This window comes from Phacochoerus africanus, chromosome 12 (assembly GCF_016906955.1).
Source record: "Phacochoerus africanus isolate WHEZ1 chromosome 12, ROS_Pafr_v1, whole genome shotgun sequence".
Classification (NCBI taxonomy): Eukaryota; Metazoa; Chordata; class Mammalia; order Artiodactyla; family Suidae; genus Phacochoerus; species Phacochoerus africanus.
The window spans coordinates 69179102-69196705 of NC_062555.1; the positions used below are offsets into that span (position 1 = coordinate 69179102).

A 17604-nucleotide genomic window follows, 5' to 3' on the forward strand; every position below is an offset into this window, starting at 1 on the left:
GTGGGTCGAGTTCCCGATTCTCTTTTTTTTATACCGACACTCGAAATATTATTATTACTGGTTTATTATGAGTGGGATGGTGGCCTTTCAGTGAAGAAACCAGGAGCTCCATGTTCAAACATGACAAAACCAGAGCTCACCCGGCACACAGCGTGGATTCGCTTTTGCAGAAGCCGGGATAGCATTTGCCTTTGACGACGCCAGAGTGGCTTGGTTAGGTTCCTCCGCGCGATGTGGGAAGGAGGGAGCGGTCAGCTTTTTCCTCCATTTCTGTACCGAGGAGTTGTCAGTCTCTCTCCGAACGGAGTCCCTCTTGCTCTCGTTCATCCAGTCCACTCTCCTGCCTTCCCTTCAAACCCAGTGTCGGGTCCCATGGATGCAGATTGTCCCCGGGCCTGTCCTCGAGGAAGCCCGCCTCCGAGGAAGAGTAGCATGGGGTCCAGAGCACCATCTCCTAAGCAGCTGCTGCTCAGGGACATCGGATACGCTAGATGTAGAATTTTATAGCTCACCAGCCTCGAGCGCTCTCTTCTGTGGGGAAAGTTAGCAAATAGTAATAGATGATAACCCTTGATTTTAAACAATCCGTTTTCTGCGGCTGCCCTGTTCACATATAGCCACTAGCCACATGGAGCCGTCCAGTCCTTGGAAAGTGTGTCGTCCAAATTGAGATGGAAACAGCGCGGGACCCTTCCTGGGGCAGCCTCCCTTCCCCCAAGTCCCTGACGTCTTGTCTGTAGAAAAGCTTTAGTCTCCTAAGACCCTCCCCAAGGTCCAAAGGGCACACTTAGAGAAGTGAGAAATGCAGAAACAAAGGCAAGCAGTCAGGCAAGACAAAATAATAATAGTTCAGCTGTAAAGCCAGGCCGAGGAACTCCAGTTCCTCCCTCAGGGCCGTGGACGATGTCCCCAGCCGTATCCTGGAGCCGTTTTGCAGATCCTGAAGCCCCCACCGTGTGAGAGACGTTAACTGCACGCTGACCACCTGTGCCTGGACCCCAGACTGGTGGGAACCAGCAGGGGGATGACTGCGATTCCAGAAACATCGTCCCGTTACCCCACCGCCAGCCAGTCAGAGAGTTGTTCTCAAGCTGATCACACACCCTGTGACCACCCCGCCCCCGTGTTTTTGTTTTATTTCGTTGTTTATTTTTTTTTAGGGCCGAACCCGCAACATATGGAGGTTCCCAGGCTAGGGGTCGAATGGGAGCTGCAGCTGCCGGCCTGCACCACAGCCAAGGCAATGCCGGATCCAAGCCACGTCTGCGACCTACATCACAGCTCTCGGCAACACTGGGTCCTTAACCCACTGAGCAAGGCCAGGGATCAAGCCTGCGTCCTCATGGATGCTGGTCAGATTTGTTTCCCCTGAGCCACAATGAGAACTCCACCACCTTGCTTTTAAACACTGAAAGCCCTCGGAGAGTTGGGTCTTTTGAACACGAGTGGCCTGTTCTCTTTGCTTTGGCGCCTGCAGTGAACGCTGGCTTTTCCTTCGCCACGACCTGGTGTCAGTAGACTGACTCTGCTGCACGTCTGGCTCAGGGACCCAAGTTCTGTTCTGTAAGGAGATGTGCTGTTCAGTGTGGCGTACACCCCAGACCGCAGGGCCTTCCTTAGAGGGCAAAAATGTAAAATTTCTCAGTACCATTTTTTCCTACCTTTTTAAGACTGCATCCTTGACATACGAAAGTTTCCAGGCTAGGGGTTGAATCGGAGCTGTAGCCGCCAGCCTATGCCACAGCCCACAGCACGCTGGGTCCTGAACCCATTGAGCGAGGCTAGGGATCGAACCTACGTCCTCATGCACACTAGTCGGGTTCGTTACCGCTGAGCCACGATGGAACCCCTCTCATTACAGTTTTTTTTTATGTTGATTACATCTTGAATGGATGCTACTTGGGATTTTCTGGGTTAATGCATTACTACAATCGATTTCGTCTCTTTTTTTCGAGTGGCCACTAGGAGACCTAACATCTGGCCAGTGGCTCATGTCGTATTTCTCTTAGATGCTGCTGATTTAGCGCAGCAGGAACATTAAGGTCCGTGGTTTTAGTCGTGGTCTTCGGGCTGTATTTCCTAGTGTAAGGACGGATTCCCTGTTTCCCTTTCCTAAAGGTTGAGATCAGCATCCAGAGCAACTTCCAGCCGGGCATGAAACTAGAAGTCGCCAACAAGAAGAACCCGGACACGTACTGGGTGGCCACGGTCATCACCACGTGCGGGCAGCTGCTGCTCCTGCGCTACTGCGGATACGGGGAGGACCGCCGCGCCGACTTCTGGTGTGACGTGGTGATCGCGGACCTGCACCCGGTGGGGTGGTGCACGCAGAACAACAAGACGCTCATGCCCCCGGACGGTGAGCCCTCGCCCCGGGATGCTCGTGGGGAAGACCCTGCAGAGGTTTGGGACCCGGTGGGCCAGGAGGGCCTGGCGCTTTCACCATCTCTTCTGGTCGTGTGAGCCTCAGGGCGTCGGCGCGAGGGGGCTCTGGGTGCGTGTTCAGATTTTGGTGCTGAACCTGCCAGTGGCACCCACCGTGGTCTCTTTGCTTTTGAGCCTGATCCTCATGTGGATTTGGGGAGGTGGGAAGGGAAGGGGTGTCGGGGTGCCGGTGGTGGAGGGGCCAGTGGTCTTGTTCTCCCTCTGCTGATGGCTTCTCTGCCTTTCTTGTGCTTCAAAGACTTGACGTTTTGAGCGGTGCTATAGAGCGTCAGAAATGGAGGCTCTGATCCGTTTTAATCTGGCTCGTGGGGGGCTGTCTGGGGGCAGACCCGTGGAAACCCAAATAGCTGCGGGGAAATGGTCCTATTCTGGGAACCCGCCGGAGCCTGTCTAGCTTGGGTCATTTAGTTGCGGGAAAGCGGTGGTTCTCTGCTGGGGCGATTTCCCCCGGGAAGTCTGGCAACGTCTGCGGGCATTTTCCGTTTGGGCGGCGGGGAGGGAGGTCCCGCTGGTTGGGGGAGCCCCGGCGTGGCGCCGCGCGTCCTGAAATGCACAGCGCTGCCCGGGATGGAGAGGGATGGCACTCGAGCGGCCAGGGTGCCGACTTTGAACTCCGCCGCCTCTTACAGCGCCTCTGACCTCCTCCGCTGGGTCTCAGCACCCGGTCCTCGCTGTGCTTGAAAACTGCGACGCTGCTTCTCAAGCACGTGCAGGGTCTTCGCCTGCCTGTGGTGGGTGTGACTTGCCGTTTTTATTTCGAAGTGATGGGTCAAGTTCTAGAACTGACGCGGAGGTTCCTCGCGTCCACCCGGTTCACAGGTGCGTCCCCGTTTCCGGACGTCTGTGAAGTTGCGTAAAGGAAGGGGTCCGAGAAACGCGCGTTCACGTGGGAGTGCGAGGGGACTCCACTGCCCGGCCCTTGACTGGCTCAGAAGGAAGAGCGAAAAGCCCTCCCTCCTTCCTTCCTGTTTTTTTTTTCCATGTGCCGTCTCTGGTTTGCCTGGAGCCTCCTCCACCCTCAGCTTACCTGTCCCTTCCCGGGGGAACCGAGGTCAGATCCTGGCTTTGCTCCCAAGGCCTTGTGCACCGTTAACACCGATCGTGTTTGCGCCCGTGCCTCCCACCCCCATTATCTTAAAAATATGTATATGTATTTTACATACCATAAAATGTATCCTTTTGAAGCAGGTACGGTGCAGTGATTTTACAGCCACAAGGTTGTGCTGTCAAATTCCAGAGCATCCTCATCAACTGGTAAAGAAATCCTGTTCCCATCACCAGTTGCTCCCTCCTCCCCCAGCCCCGGAAGTCACCCCATCCACTTTATTTTTCTATAAACTTGCTTTTTCGGCACAGTTCACGTACACGGAATCATATAATACAGGATTGTTAACGATTGGCTTCTCTTCCTTAGCTCACCCATGTCCTAGCCAGTATCAAGACTTCCTTTTCATGGCTGAATACTATTCCATTGTATGGACGGACCACATTTTTTAAAACCCATTTGTCAACTGATGGGTGTCTGGGTGTACCTGTCCTTTCCTTTGTGTGGTTTTTTGAATAGAGGACTTTCACCTCCTGAACAGAAAGCTCATTGCTGTGATTTCATCCCCGTGTGAGCCCAGGATGAGCCTGTGTTACCTGTGCCAGGTGTGAACGCTGCACAGCCATTGACTGATGCCGTGACTAGTGGGGAAGGTTACAGTGTTGCAGGCACAGCAGCCCGGAACACCCCTCGGGACAGGAGTCACTGCGGTTACCTGGCAGGCAGTGTCTTCATGCTCCGTGCCCCTTTGTCCTCTTGTCTGAGTTCCGTTGGTCGCCTCCTTTGTCCCCTGCGGGAGGACGTTGCAGGTGAGCCATGAAGAACGGTGGTCAATGTCAGCCTGTCCTGGTCCTGGTCCTGCAGAAAGGCGAGCTGGGCGAGGCAATGCCCTCGCATGCTTTTGGTTGTGCCCACCTCGCTACACCCAGAGCCCAGCCCGCACTACATCCTCAGGGACGCTTCTCTTTTTCGTTTCCTTATTTTTTACACATTTGGAGTGTCCAGTACATTATTGTCAACTACGAGCACTGGGTTGTATGTCTCTAGAAATCTTTCCCTCTTTTTTAAAAAAAATGTTACCGGAGTGTTGTGGGCTTACAATGCTGGGTGAGTTTCCGGGGTACAGCAGAGGGAATCAGTTACAATGTGTGTGTCCATCTTTCTTGAAACTTTGTACACAGAAGAACAACACGCCCTCCCTTCTTTTTCAGATTCTCTCCCCATGTCCATGTCGGCTGTCGCAGAGTCTTGAGTAGAAGTCCCTCGTGGATGATGTGTTTTATACAGAGTAGTGTGTGCTGGTTAATCCCAACCTCCCATTTCATTCCATCCCCCAGGGGGTCCCCTTTGGTAACCTCGAGTTTTGTTTCGGAAATCTTTGAGTCTGTTTCCATTTTGTAAGTGCTTTCGTGTCATTTTTATTAGATTCCACCTATCAGTGACCTCACAGGGTATTTGTCTTTATCTGACTTAGGAGGCCTTTCCATCTGGCCTGAGACTTTTTTTTTGTTTGTTTGTTTGTTTTTGTTTGTTGTTGTTGTTGCTATTTCTTGGGCCGCTCCCGCGGCATATGGAGGTTCCCAGGCTAGGGGTTGAATCGGAGCTGTAGCCACCGGCCTACACCAGAGCCACAGCAACTCGGGATCCGAGCCGCGTCTGCAACCTACACCACAGCTCACGGCAACGCCGGATCGTTAACCCACTGAGCAAGGGCAGGGACCGAACCCGCAACCTCATGGTTCCTAGTCGGATTCGTTAACCACTGCGCCACGACGGGAACTCCTGGCCTGAGACTTTATGCAGGGGAGAGCAACACCCCCCTTTCCCACCCTGCGGGCCCTGGCAGCCTGCATTCTGCTCTCTGCTTCTCGGAGCTCGACTGCTTTCGATGCTTCAGGAAAGTAGAAACAGGCGGCACTTGTCCTTCTGTGACTTGCTTATTTCACTAAATGTCCTCGAGGTTCATTCATGTGGCAGCTTATGACAGTATTTCTTTATCTCTTTCTTTCTTTGCTTTTTGTATTTTTAGGGCCTCACCCGGAGCACACGGAAGTTCCCAGGCTGGAGGTCCAATTGGAGCTGTAGATGCTGGCCACAGACACAGCCCCAGCAACGCAGGATCCTTGACCCACTGTGTGAGGCCAGGGATTGAACCCATGTCCTCGTGGATACTTAATCAGCTTTGAAACACTGAGCCACAACAGAATTCCCTACTTCCTTCTTTTTAATGACCGAGTAATACTCCATCTGGCTTGGAATTGAAATAGCCGCAGAGGTGAGAAGAACACAAGATGACTTCATCTCTCTGTAGTTTCAGATCTGTCTTAAACTAAATGAGTCTTAGTAGTCTTCCGCTATGTATAGGCGCCATGTCCTCTCAATCCATTCATCTGTTGATGGACATTTAGGTTTTTTTCATGTCTTGGCTGTTGTGAATCATGCTGCCGTTAACTTAAGGGGTGCATGTATCTTTTTGAATTGTAGTTTTGTTTGGCTGTATGCCCAGGAGTGGGAATCCTGGATCATATGTCCAATCTCTTGGGGTAGAACATGATAGAAAGGTAGTATGAGAAAAAGAATCTGTATGTATGTACAACTGGGTCGCTGTGCTGTACAGCAGGAATTGACACAACACTGTAAATCAACTATACTCTGATAAAAAGTTTTTTAAAAATCAGTTTTTTTTTCACTTTCCACTTTCTTGTGAAATCTATAGTTGTTACACTTCCTTAAAAATTTTAAAATTGAATATAGTTGATTGACAATATTATATTAGTTATGGGTGTACCACATAGTGATTCGGTATTTGTATAGATTACGTTCCATTTAAAGTTATTGCAGAACATGGAGTTCCCATCGTGGCTGAGTGGGTTACGAACCCGACTAGTATCCATGAGGATGTGGGTTCGATCCCTGTCCTTGCTCAGTGGGTTAAGGATCTAGCATTGCTATGGCTGTGGTGTAGGCCAGCAGCTGCAGCTCCTATTTGACCCCTAGCCTGGGAACCTCCATATGCCACGTGTGGGGCCCTAAAAAGAAAAAAAAAGTTATTCCAGAACAATGGCTGTATTTCTCTGTGCTATACAGTATATCCTTATTGGTTGTCTATTTTTATACATAGTAGTTTTTATCTCAGAATAAATCAGTCTCGATAGATGAATTGTACTGGTAGAACATCGGGAGAATATCAGTTTTGGAGAATGAGGTGCCTTCTCACCTGCCAGCTCTGCACACAAAAGCCACGTAGATGAGCCCACGCCCTCTCAGGAGCATCCATCTCTGGGCAGATGCACACCCGGGGACTCCCAGATCGAGGCGGGTCCTCCTCCTGCCTGGCTGCAATCTTGCTTTTTGTTCTTGTTTATCTCGTGACCTACTCCGAAAGTTTGACACTTTTTAAAGGCCCCCCGGAGAAGACGCAAGAGGGATTCACTTGATAATAGATCATCTGGTGGGTCGTTTTAGAGAGAGGTTCAGGATAGAGAATTTTAACAGTCTATAAGAGCTAATGGGTTCATTGAGTTAAAAAAAAAAATCCATGCTGTTGCTTGAGAAAAGAGGGCAGAGTTGATGAATCAATTCTTCTTTCTCGCTTGGATGAAAAATGTGGCAGGCGTCGCAGTTTCAGAAACACCATCCAATTTGTATCCTACTGACTCTGTGCTATTAGGCAAGACACAGACACACTTAAAATGACAAATTGAAAATGAAAAATGGGGAGACCTCGTGAAAAGAGAAACCATTAATGTGATGGAAAGATTTGAAGTGTATTCAGACAATCCCGAGTTATGCTAATTGGAGAATGTCTTTATTGCTCGTTTTAAAGGACTTTAAAAAAAAAATTAGTGGATGATCAATACGGCTTGGAGATCTCTAGTAGGGGAACAAAGTCAGGAAGTGGCAGGTTCATGGGGCCAAAGGTTTTATTGACTGCTGGAGTGCAGGATAATTATTGCTTTGTAGCCAGAGGTGGCGGCTGGTTCCAGAGGGAGCGGTAGAATCTATTTTTGCACAAGGATTCTTGTTGGTGTGGTTTTCTGTCCCCGAGGGCGCGTAGCATTGGAAATTCTGCCACTGTACCTGGTCGGTCTTTGTCGTGGTTAAACTTGAAAGACAGCCCGGAATATTAAAGCAGTCGGTGAAAGCAGTCCGTGACCATTCACGTATTTCTTGGGGATGCTCCGTGGTGGTGGATTTTCTTAACTGGTCCCAGGAGTCAGGGGGTTGGTATAAAGCAGGGATATGGCCATGGGAGCCTGAAGATTGGGCTTCTTCCCTTGGCTCTGCATCGATTTAGCTGCCTGCGTCCACTCTCCACTTTGGTTCTGTCGAAATGAGGAGGTGACAGTGTACACGCTCCAGAGAGGCTGGTCTAGTTCGGTCTGCCCTGCCTTGGTTTGTGGCCCTCGGGATGGAAAGAAGGAGGGGCTGGCTTTCCTGTTACACGGAATGGAGTTTGCTTGGGGATTAGGATCCGTGGGGGTGTAGCCCAGGTGTCTGTGCAAAGCCTGGAAATGAGGTTTCTATGTGACTTTTGGGGATGGTGGAGTTTCAGGGAACTGGGGGACAACTAGGTTGGGAAATTATAATGAGTGCCTTCGTCCTTTGTCCCCTGTCATGGGGAGACCTTTACTCAGTACAGAATTGTAGGAGCTCCCTGGTGGCCTAGTGGTTAAAGGATCCAGCATTGTCACTGCTGTGGCTTAGGTCACTGCTGTGGTGTGGATTCAGTCTTTGGCCTGGGAATTTTTGCATGCTGTGGGCCTAGCCCTGCCTCCCCCTCAAAAATGTAGATTTTGCTTCCCCAGAGGAACCCAGAGAACTGAGAGTGATTAGTCCTTGAAAGGCTGATCGATATGTGGATACCGGTTTCCGTATATGGTTGGACCAGGGAGTTTCCACTATGGCACAGCGGGTTAAGGACTGGGCATCACTGCAGCTGCCGTGTAGGTCACAGCTGCAGCTCAGATTCCATCCCTGGTCATGTGCTGCGGGTGCAGCAAAAAATAAAATATATGTGTATATATAGTTGGACCAAGGAAGGCAAGAAGGGAGGGGACTGCTTTTCCTGGATGCTCTGGGGGTGCGGGGCTCAAGATCAGGGTGATTTGGGGGATTCTCCAAGTGGCCTTATGTCTTCTGAAGTCACTGCCCTGAGAGTCATCTACATACTTTTCTGTAACATTTTATCAGGCGCACAGCATCCTTTGCAGACCTGTGTTTTCCTGAATGTTACCTCTGAGTCAGGGCGGGCCTCGTTACTCTGTTACTGTTACCAGGAAGGAAGCAGGGTGGCAGCCGCTCCGCCAGATCTCTTTAAAATCTCTTTAGGACGTGGTTCTGCTCGTAGCAGAGACCGACCTTAAAACACGTGCGGAGGGCCCTGGGTTCCATGACCGCTCAGAGAGCCGTTCAAAGAGCGGGGTTCCTGCTGCCGAGCTAATTGGCGCTAATCTTTCATATTAACTGTATTACGAAACATAGTACATGAAAGCATCACTAAGTGCACTGGACGATTATAGTGCTTCTTAGGGGAGCAAAATGTGAAACGTTTTGGCTTGGGAAATCAATAAGGCTTGATTTATTCATACGCACATGCGAGCTTGCAAAGGGCAGCTGCCAAATAATTATTGTTTATGGTGATCATGTAAGGAAATCATTTAATCCAGCGACTGTTTCACCGTTATTTATTGAGAAGTAGCAACATCGGCTCTTAGTGTCTGGGCTTGGGGAGCTCAGGCATTCTGGCAGGTGCTGGGGAGTCCTGGAAGGGATGCTTCAAGAAGGTGACAGGTAAAGATGTGTGACGCTGCTCATCCAAATAAAAATATCCCCCTCCCTCCCCGCACCGGCTCATAAATTGAGAAGTATTTATGGGTGCTTTCCACTGTTGCAATAAAAGTATTGGAATTATGGTGCCTTAGGAATCATGCCACTAATTTTTATTTTCCCCGTTATTAAAATTTCTGCAATTTGAATTGCAAACTCGGCAGTCTTGCCAGAATGACTCTATTTGCCATTCAAAGTTGAATCCAAATTACTTGAGTTAGTTAATATATAACTTATTTGAATAAAGGGATGTTTATTCATGAAGCGTTAGGAGAAAGTGTGAATATGGCCTTATGTTCTGTTGTGCGGGTGGGTTCTGCCCGGTTCTGCAGCTGGTCCTAGACTCCGTGGGGAAATTGCTGTTTTCACTGTAGTGGACCGTGAAATAAGAGACTCGCTGTTGGGGTGCAGGGCCCCACAGTGATCGGATGACAGGATTTACCAGTCTGTAACCTTTCACTGTGGACTCTGAGAAGTGGCATTTGATTGCGTTACATGAGAGGCTTGGTGTTTAAAATTCCTGTTTTATTATTTGAGTGACGTTTTAGCAATACTGATGGAACCTAAGCCATCACGTTGTTTTCATCGGCCGCCTTATATTGTGATTTGATTTCCATTTGTGTATATGTATATATTTTTCCAAGTAACTGTGTTTGTTAGAGAATCTTACTACAGAAGGGGCCCTTGAGAGGTGGTTCTTTTCCATTAGAACTGATCATCTGGAGTTCCCGTCGTGGCTCAGTGCTTAACGAATCCGATGAGGATCCATGAGGATGCGGGTTCAATCCCTGGCCTCTCTCAGTGGGTTAAGGATCCAGCATTGCTGTGAGCTGTGGTGTAGGTTGCAGATACGGCTTGGATCTGGCGTGGCTGTGGCTGTAGGCTGGCGGCTACAGCTCCGATTTGACTTCTAGCCTGGGAACCTCCATATGCTGCAGGTTCAGCCCTCAAAAGACAAAAAAAGACAAAAAAAAAAGAACTGACGGACTCAACATGAAGGATTTCTTTGTCTCCATGTATTTCTGGGTAAAGATTTCACAACTGTCTCAGCATTTTTTTTTCTTCTTTTTAAAAACTTTTTAAACTATAGTGGATTTGCAATGTTCCTTCAATTTCTGCTGTACAACACAGTGGCCCAGTCATGCATATGTACACATTCTTTTTTTGGGGGGGCGCACCTGTGGCACAGGAAGGTTTCCAGGCTGGGGTTGAATTGGAGCTGCAGCTGCTGGCCTACACCATGGCCACAGCAACGCCAGATCCTTAACCCGCTGAACGAGGCCAAGGATCGAACCTGTGTCCTAACGAATACTCGTCAGATTCATTTCCGTGGAGCCACGTCGGGAACTCCCTCTTTTTTTTTTTTTTTTTTTGTCTTTTTGCTATTTCTTTGGGCTGCTCCCGCGGCATATGGAGGTTCCCAGGCTAGGGGTCGGATCGGAGCTGCAGCCACTGGCCTACGCCAGAGTCACAGCAACGCGGGATCCGAGCCGCGTCTGCAACCTACACCACAGCTCACGGCAACGCCGGATCGTTAACCCACTGAGCAAGGGCAGGGACCGAACCCGCCACCTCATGGTTCCTAGTCAGATTCGTGAACCACTGCGCCACGACGGGAACTCCGCTCTTTTTTTTTTAATACTATCTTCCATCATGTTCTAACCCAGGGGATTGGACACAGTTCCCTGTGCTGTACAGTCTCAACATTTCCTGCATTTATTATACTCATAAGTGTTGACTCAGGAAACCAAGGCTTCATACAGTACAGAGCGGGCCTCCTAAATATACTCGCATCTACTTTTTTCCTTTGTAAAAAATTTTAAACATTTTATATAATTTTTAAAGGTTATTTTCCATTTACAGCTATTACAAAAGTTTGGCTCTCTTGCCTTATCCTGCAGAAACACAGCCTTGAACTTGTCCTACACCCAGCAGTCTGTGCCTCCGCCTCCCCATCTTGCCCCGCCCCCTTCCCTCTCCCCGCTGGTTCGCTCTCTGTGAGTCTGCTTCTTGTTTGTCTGATTCACTAGTTTGTTGTATTTTTTTTTCGATTCCACCTACAAGCGATGTCATGTAGCATCTGACTTTCTCTGTCTGACTTATTTCACTGAGCCCAAGACCCTCCAGGTCCATCCAATGTTGGTGCAAATGGCAAAAGTTTGTGTTTTCTCCCATGGGTATGTGAATAAGGAAATTAAGTATATATGCGAGAAACTGCACGCAGAGGTAATCCTGAGCGGCCAGGCGGAGTCGAGGCGAGCACACAGCCTCAGTCGGTGTCAGAGAGGTTTCTGTAAAGAGGGAGAAAACGCAGTTGTAAGGAGGGGCAGGATGTGTCTTCGAGGCGGGACAGGAGGTAAACGCTGAGTGTTCATCCGCTGCAGGAGTGACTTAGTATCCCTGGTCCACAAAGCCATTTTTGGTAATGGCACGCGAAGGCAGGAATATTCAGGTGGAAAAGAAAGTCACCCATTCTCCGCGGGCACCTTCTGGGCCTTTTATTTTATTTTTTTGTGTGTGTGTGTCTTTTTGCTATTTCTTGGGCCGCTCCTGTGGCATATGGAGGTTCCCAGGCTAGGGGTCGAATCGGAGCTGTAGCCGCCGGCCTACGCCAGAGCCACAGCAACGTGGGATCCGAGCCGCGTCTGCAACCTACACCACAGCTCATGGCAACGCCGGATCATTAACCCACTGAGCAAGGGCAGGGACCAAACCCGAAACCTCATGGTTCCTAGTCGGATTCGTTCACCACTGCGCCACGACGGGAACTCCTTTTTTTTTTTTCTTTTCTTTTCTTTTTTTTTTTTTTGTCTTTTTGCTATTTCTTGTTTTCTGGCCCTTTTAAAACAATGCACCAGGTTTTGAGTCCCCTCTAATCCTTGGAAGGTCCGTGTGACGTGGACTGGAGTGGGCCTGGCTCGCAAATGTGTGCACAAGCATGTGTGCGTGATTATACAGGTGCATGAGCACACACACATGTTTATGTGTGTTTATATGTGTGCATGAGCACGTGTGTTTATGTGCGTGCATGAGTGTACATCTGTATGTGTGCGTGAACACGTATGTGTGCCTGCAAACGTGTGTGTGTGTGTGTGTGTGCGTGTGTGTGCGCGTTTGTATGTTTTGGTCTCAGCGGCATTTTTGAAATAATTTTGGTGACAATCATGTACACGTCATGCCTTGAGCAGTTTGGGTGAAGGAGTTCCCGTTGTGGTGCAGTGAGTTACCGACCTGACTAGGATCCATGAGGATGCGGGTTCCACCCCTGCCCTCACTCAGTGGGTTAAGCTAAGCATGCAGTGTTGCTGTGAGCTGTGGTGTTGGTCCCAGATGGGGCTCGGATCCCGCGTTGCTGTGGCTCTGGCATAGGCTGGCAGCCGTAGCTCTGATTGGACTTCTAGCCCGGGGACTTCCACGTGCCACGTGTGCAGCCCTAAAAAGACGAAACCCCCCAATTTATGTGCATTATCGGCACCTCCCGAGAACTTGGGAGACACGTACACGTCCCCGCACGCCTCCCTTGGTGACTCTGTGCTCTCCAGACCCAATGCCCCTGCGTGGTTGCTCTGATCTGCTCGGGTCTAGTGGCGTCTGGCTTCACAGCCCGTGTGTCCCCCTCTGAGCCTGTGACCTCAGGTGTCTGAGGCGCCATCTGACGTCACGCTGGATCCAGTGGCCACTACGCTTTCCTTCAGCTCAGGACTGTTCTCAGTCTGAGAACTCACAGCAATGGATGAGAATTTACCAAAGGGCTCTGAAATGAATAGGTTTTATGAATATAAGCCTATGAAACGGGTTTTTTTTTTTTTAACCTAAAGAAGGAAAAACAAACAAACAAAAAAAGATAAAAAAACAAAATGGTTTTCATCTGAATCAAAGCCTTGGATGCACGTAGTGGTGAACAGCTCTTTATGAGTAAAAAAACGGTCTTTTCTCCTGTGAGTTTCTGTTCGGTGTTTGTATTTATCTTTTTTGGCTGCCCCTGGCACACGAAGATCTGAGCTGTAGTTGCCGCCTACCCTGCAGCTGCTGCAACACCGGGTCCTTAAATACACTGTGCAGGGCTGGGGTTTGAACTTGCGTCCCATGCTGCAGAGATGCCACTAATCTCACCGTGCCTCAGCGGGAACTCCTGTATTTATCTTTGGAACCTTACTATACCCCATGGCCCCTTTATCAAGTTGCTGCCCAGGGCGTAAGTGAATCATGAATTTTTCTGTTTGCATCACAGCTCTCCGGTTCCAAACAGTTTCTCTCGTCCCCAGAATATTTTTTTATTTTATGCCTACTAGGTACCAGCTAGTTCAATTTAAGCCTTTTGTGAGAATACCCTTGTGAACTGGCTGGTATGATTCTGATTTTTCCATTTGAGAAAGTATTCCCTGGGGCGAGTAAATAATTCATCCTCAGGACAGGCATCTTGGAGTCGATTTGAAGCCGAGGGTGATTTTTTTTTTTTTTTCCTCCTTCAATTCTGAAATCAAGGCTTTGAATGCAGGAATTGGTACATATTTGTGTGTTGATAAAGGTTTTCCATAAGACTTTCAGACTGCAGCTATTGGACACATATTAATAAGAAAAGTTGGGGAATTGGCTTCTTGTTTTTTTTTTTTAAGTCATGTTTATTGAAGAATTTACATTCAGTAAAACACTGAAATTTGACAAATGCAGAAACCAACCTTAAATCAAAATGTAGGAATAGTTCCTCATGAACACACCCCTTGAAACTTATGCAACAAACTTTTCCCTGATCCTTAGCAATCTATTGATCCATTTTCTGTCAGAGAGATCAAAGTTAATTACCACCACCGTGAAAGGGATAGAGAAAGCAAAAACCTCTGTTCCATATATTTCACATGTTCAAATATACCATACCTCCTTGAAAAGCTGCTTCTAAGCACCAGCCCTGAATTTTGTCAGCATCTTAAACTGGACCAAGCCGAGTCGCACGCCGCGGCCGAAAAGCCTCTTGTGATTTTTCAGAAGAGGGGTGGGCACCTCCTTGTCCAGAATGTTTTCCTTTTTGTCATTTTTGGAGGCGAAGACGTGGAAGAGACTGGATCTGGGGTCCCCCTGCCACATGGTCCTCGGGAGATTATGCAAAGTTATGTAAATTGTATCAGATGCTGTTTGGGTTTTTCTGTGTTACCTGAAAACCGAAAGCACAAAGCCGCACTATGAGTTTTCGTCTTTGGGGTTAGGCATACATATATTTGTTTTCTCTTGCTTCTTAACCCAGCAGCATGTGTCCTTTAAATCAAGTCCGTGGTCCGTCCTGCACGGAGGCCAGGGCAGGTTAGATCTGTGGGTCCCCTTGCCCTGCAGTCTGACCCTTTGCTTCGTGGTTCATCCTTTCTCGCCACCGCTGTCGAGCCCGGCTGCTCTTGGCCTTGGGCTCGGTGATCCCGGCCCTGGGCTCTCCAGCGGGCCTCACGTGGCTCACGAGGGGTCGCTTGGCTCCACCCGTCCCCTGTCTCTGCTCTGGGCAGACCCTTTACCCCCGCGGCCACCCTGCTGTGGAGCCTGCAGGAGACGCCTCTAGCCACCCTTGAGTGGCCTTGCCCCCGGCACAGCCTGTCCACTGGGACCACTGCTCTTCCCCAGCCCTGGGCCTCCGCGTCTCCCCCTGGTCCGGGAGCCCTCCGTCCACGCTCCACCCTGCCTCTGGCTCCCGCTGGCCTGTTGGACACGTGAGCGTCCGCTTCTCTTCTTGCTCTGGGCTCCTGCACAAGCCTCGTGACCTCACACGGTTTCTTACTACGTCTTCCATCGTGCCCTGTGTCCCCAGGTCAGGGCTGCCTCCTAGGGCTCTGTCCCCATTCCAGGGCCATGTCCTTAAAGTCTATGCCTCCATTCCAGGCCTATGTCCCCGATCCAGGGTCATGTCCTCAGTTCAGAGCCAGTCCCCATTCCAAGGCCATGTCCCCAGTCCTGGGCTCGTCCAGCCTTTCAGGAAACTTTCCCCATTCCAGCCCCCCCCACCCCCCTCGTCTGTGACCCCTTCCGTGGCCATGGCTCCGTTCCCCGGTCACGCTTCTGGTTTGAGTCCTTCTGTTTGGCACGTCCTTGGAAATCTGCCGTGTTTGACTCCAGTTCTCAAGGAACGGCTGATTTATGCTTAGATTGTCGCCCAGAGCTACAATTTCCTTCATCTGAGAGATTGGTAGGACCTGCCTGAGGCAGTGTCTACTCCAGAGCTCCTGCTGCTGAGGGACCTGCCTGCGGGATTCCTCACAGGTGACCTGGATACCGCCGGTGTATGTCCAGATACAGATGCTGCCATGCGTTTAAAAAGGTAGGAGCTAGGAGTGCCCTGGCGGCTCAGTGGGTTAGGATCTGGCACTGTCACCGCTGTGGCTTGCGTCACTGATGTGGCACGGGTTCTATCCCTGGCCCCTGAGAACTTCCACAAAGAAAAAAAAGTTAAGAGCTCCTGTGCCTTCCTCCTGACGTTGGCGTGGAGGGCATGCGTCTTAGGTGGTCTGTCTTCAGCCCTGAGAGGTGCTGGACTTAGAAGTCAGGATGTCAGAGACCAGTGGTCTTCGACGTTAGCGCTGCACTGACCCTGGGACCAGAGGGCCCTCTGGCCTGTGCTCTGCGTTTTAGGGACCCCGTACATCACCCCCAGTCCCTTCATGTATTCAGGGCCGTGACGCTGCCTCGTTCATGGAGGACCTTGCCCCTGGTGCTGGCACGGAGCTGCCCTTGTTCGGAGCGTCGCCAGGCACCGGGTGATGATCCCGTGTGTCTCTCGTGCCCTCGGAGCCTCAGCAACGTTGAGCATCTTTTCATGTGCTTTTGTGTTCTGATCCCTCACTCTTGTCTTGGTAGGGAGGTTGCAACTGGAAGCTCTCATCTCTGGAAATGTGGATGATGTCTTCTCATCTGGATAGGAGCTTTTCTGGGACAGTGCTTCTTTTCTGGTTTTTAAAATTTACCCTTTTTTTGGTGCCAGGTATTTTTTTAAATTAATTAATTAATTAATTTATTGCTTTTCAGGGCTGCACCCTTGGCATATGGAGGTTCCCAGGCTAGGGGTCAAATTGGAGCTGTAGCCTCCAGCCTACGCCACAGCCACAGCCATGGGGGATCCGAGCCTCGTCTGCGACCCACACCACAGCTCACCGCAACGCTGGATCCTTAACCCCCTGAGCAAGGCCAGGGATTGAACCCGAAACCTCATGGTTCCTAGTTGGGTTCGTTTCTGCTGCACCACAACGGAAACGCCTTAATTTTTATTTTTTCCGTTATAGCTGGTTTATAGTGTTCTGTCAATTTTCTACTGCACAGCAAAATGACCCAGCCACACAAACATATATACGTCCTCTTTCTCACATTATTGTCCATCCTGCTGCGTCACAAGTGACTGGGTGTAGTTCGCAGTGCTGTCCAGCAGTATCTCGTTGTTTATCCACTGCAAGCACAGTGCCAGGCATTCTTTAGGGGTGGCCAGCCTGTCGTGGAAATTTACAAGAGCCGGAGACTGGCCTGCTTGGTAACGGAGGGCTGACCCCACACTGCTGGCGCAGTCTGCTGCCGGCTAAATGGAGAGATCCCCCCGGACTCTATTCTGCTGGGATTTAAATAAAGAGAAGTCAGCATCTCTGTGGCTGACTTCTGTGCAGATGCAAGGGCTCTTCGGGCCTGAATGGGGCTGTGGAGAAGACCTGCCTGGCTAGTGGCTCAGCCGTGCTTCTCATTGAAGGTAACCTTGGAAAAAAGTCACTTCACCTCCTGGCAGCCCATTGCTCGCATGCTTAAAATGGCTAATTGATGAAGGGCCTTCCTCCCTTGGGGGGCAGTGTCAGCGACAACTTGGATGGCGGGATGCACGAGCTCTCTGTGGCGGGTCGGACAATGTAAAGTGCACCGGCCACTTTGCATCACGTTCCCCCCTCCCCCACTTTTTTTTTTCTTTTTTAAATGAAGGAGGCCCTAATGGCCCCTCTGTAATAGGTGGGAACAGAGGGAGGCGTGCGTGGTGATAGCTCTTTTCAGACAGTTAGTTTTGCCTGGTATTGCGATTGTTTATGGATTTGTGATGGCACCTGTTTGGTTATAAAAGGTAAGGTTTTGTGAACATAGTGTAATCAGAAACATGTATTTAGGATCTGGATTCTACTGCTTAATTACATGGGTGAACTTGGACTAGGTACCTCCTTTCTAAACTTTGTGACCTTCAGTTTTCCCATTTTCAACCTGGGGGAAATGATTGTCGCCTTGCAGGATTGTTTAGTTATGAAATAGGGTTTGTACAATTGTCTCAGAGCTGCGCTAAAGAAGGT

General features: G+C 49.8%; 1 protein-coding gene across 2 annotated transcripts in view; it reads left to right on the top strand.

Annotated features, from left to right (window-relative positions):
* The window catches only part of SFMBT2 (Scm like with four mbt domains 2), a 194793-nt gene that overhangs the window by 31877 nt on the left and 145312 nt on the right, over positions 1-17604 (top strand). For both annotated transcript variants that reach the window (XM_047755296.1, XM_047755297.1), the window contains exon 4: positions 2119-2359. In XM_047755296.1, coding sequence (XP_047611252.1) covers positions 2119-2359 — 241 coding nt within the window. The remainder of the gene's footprint in view (positions 1-2118; positions 2360-17604) is intronic.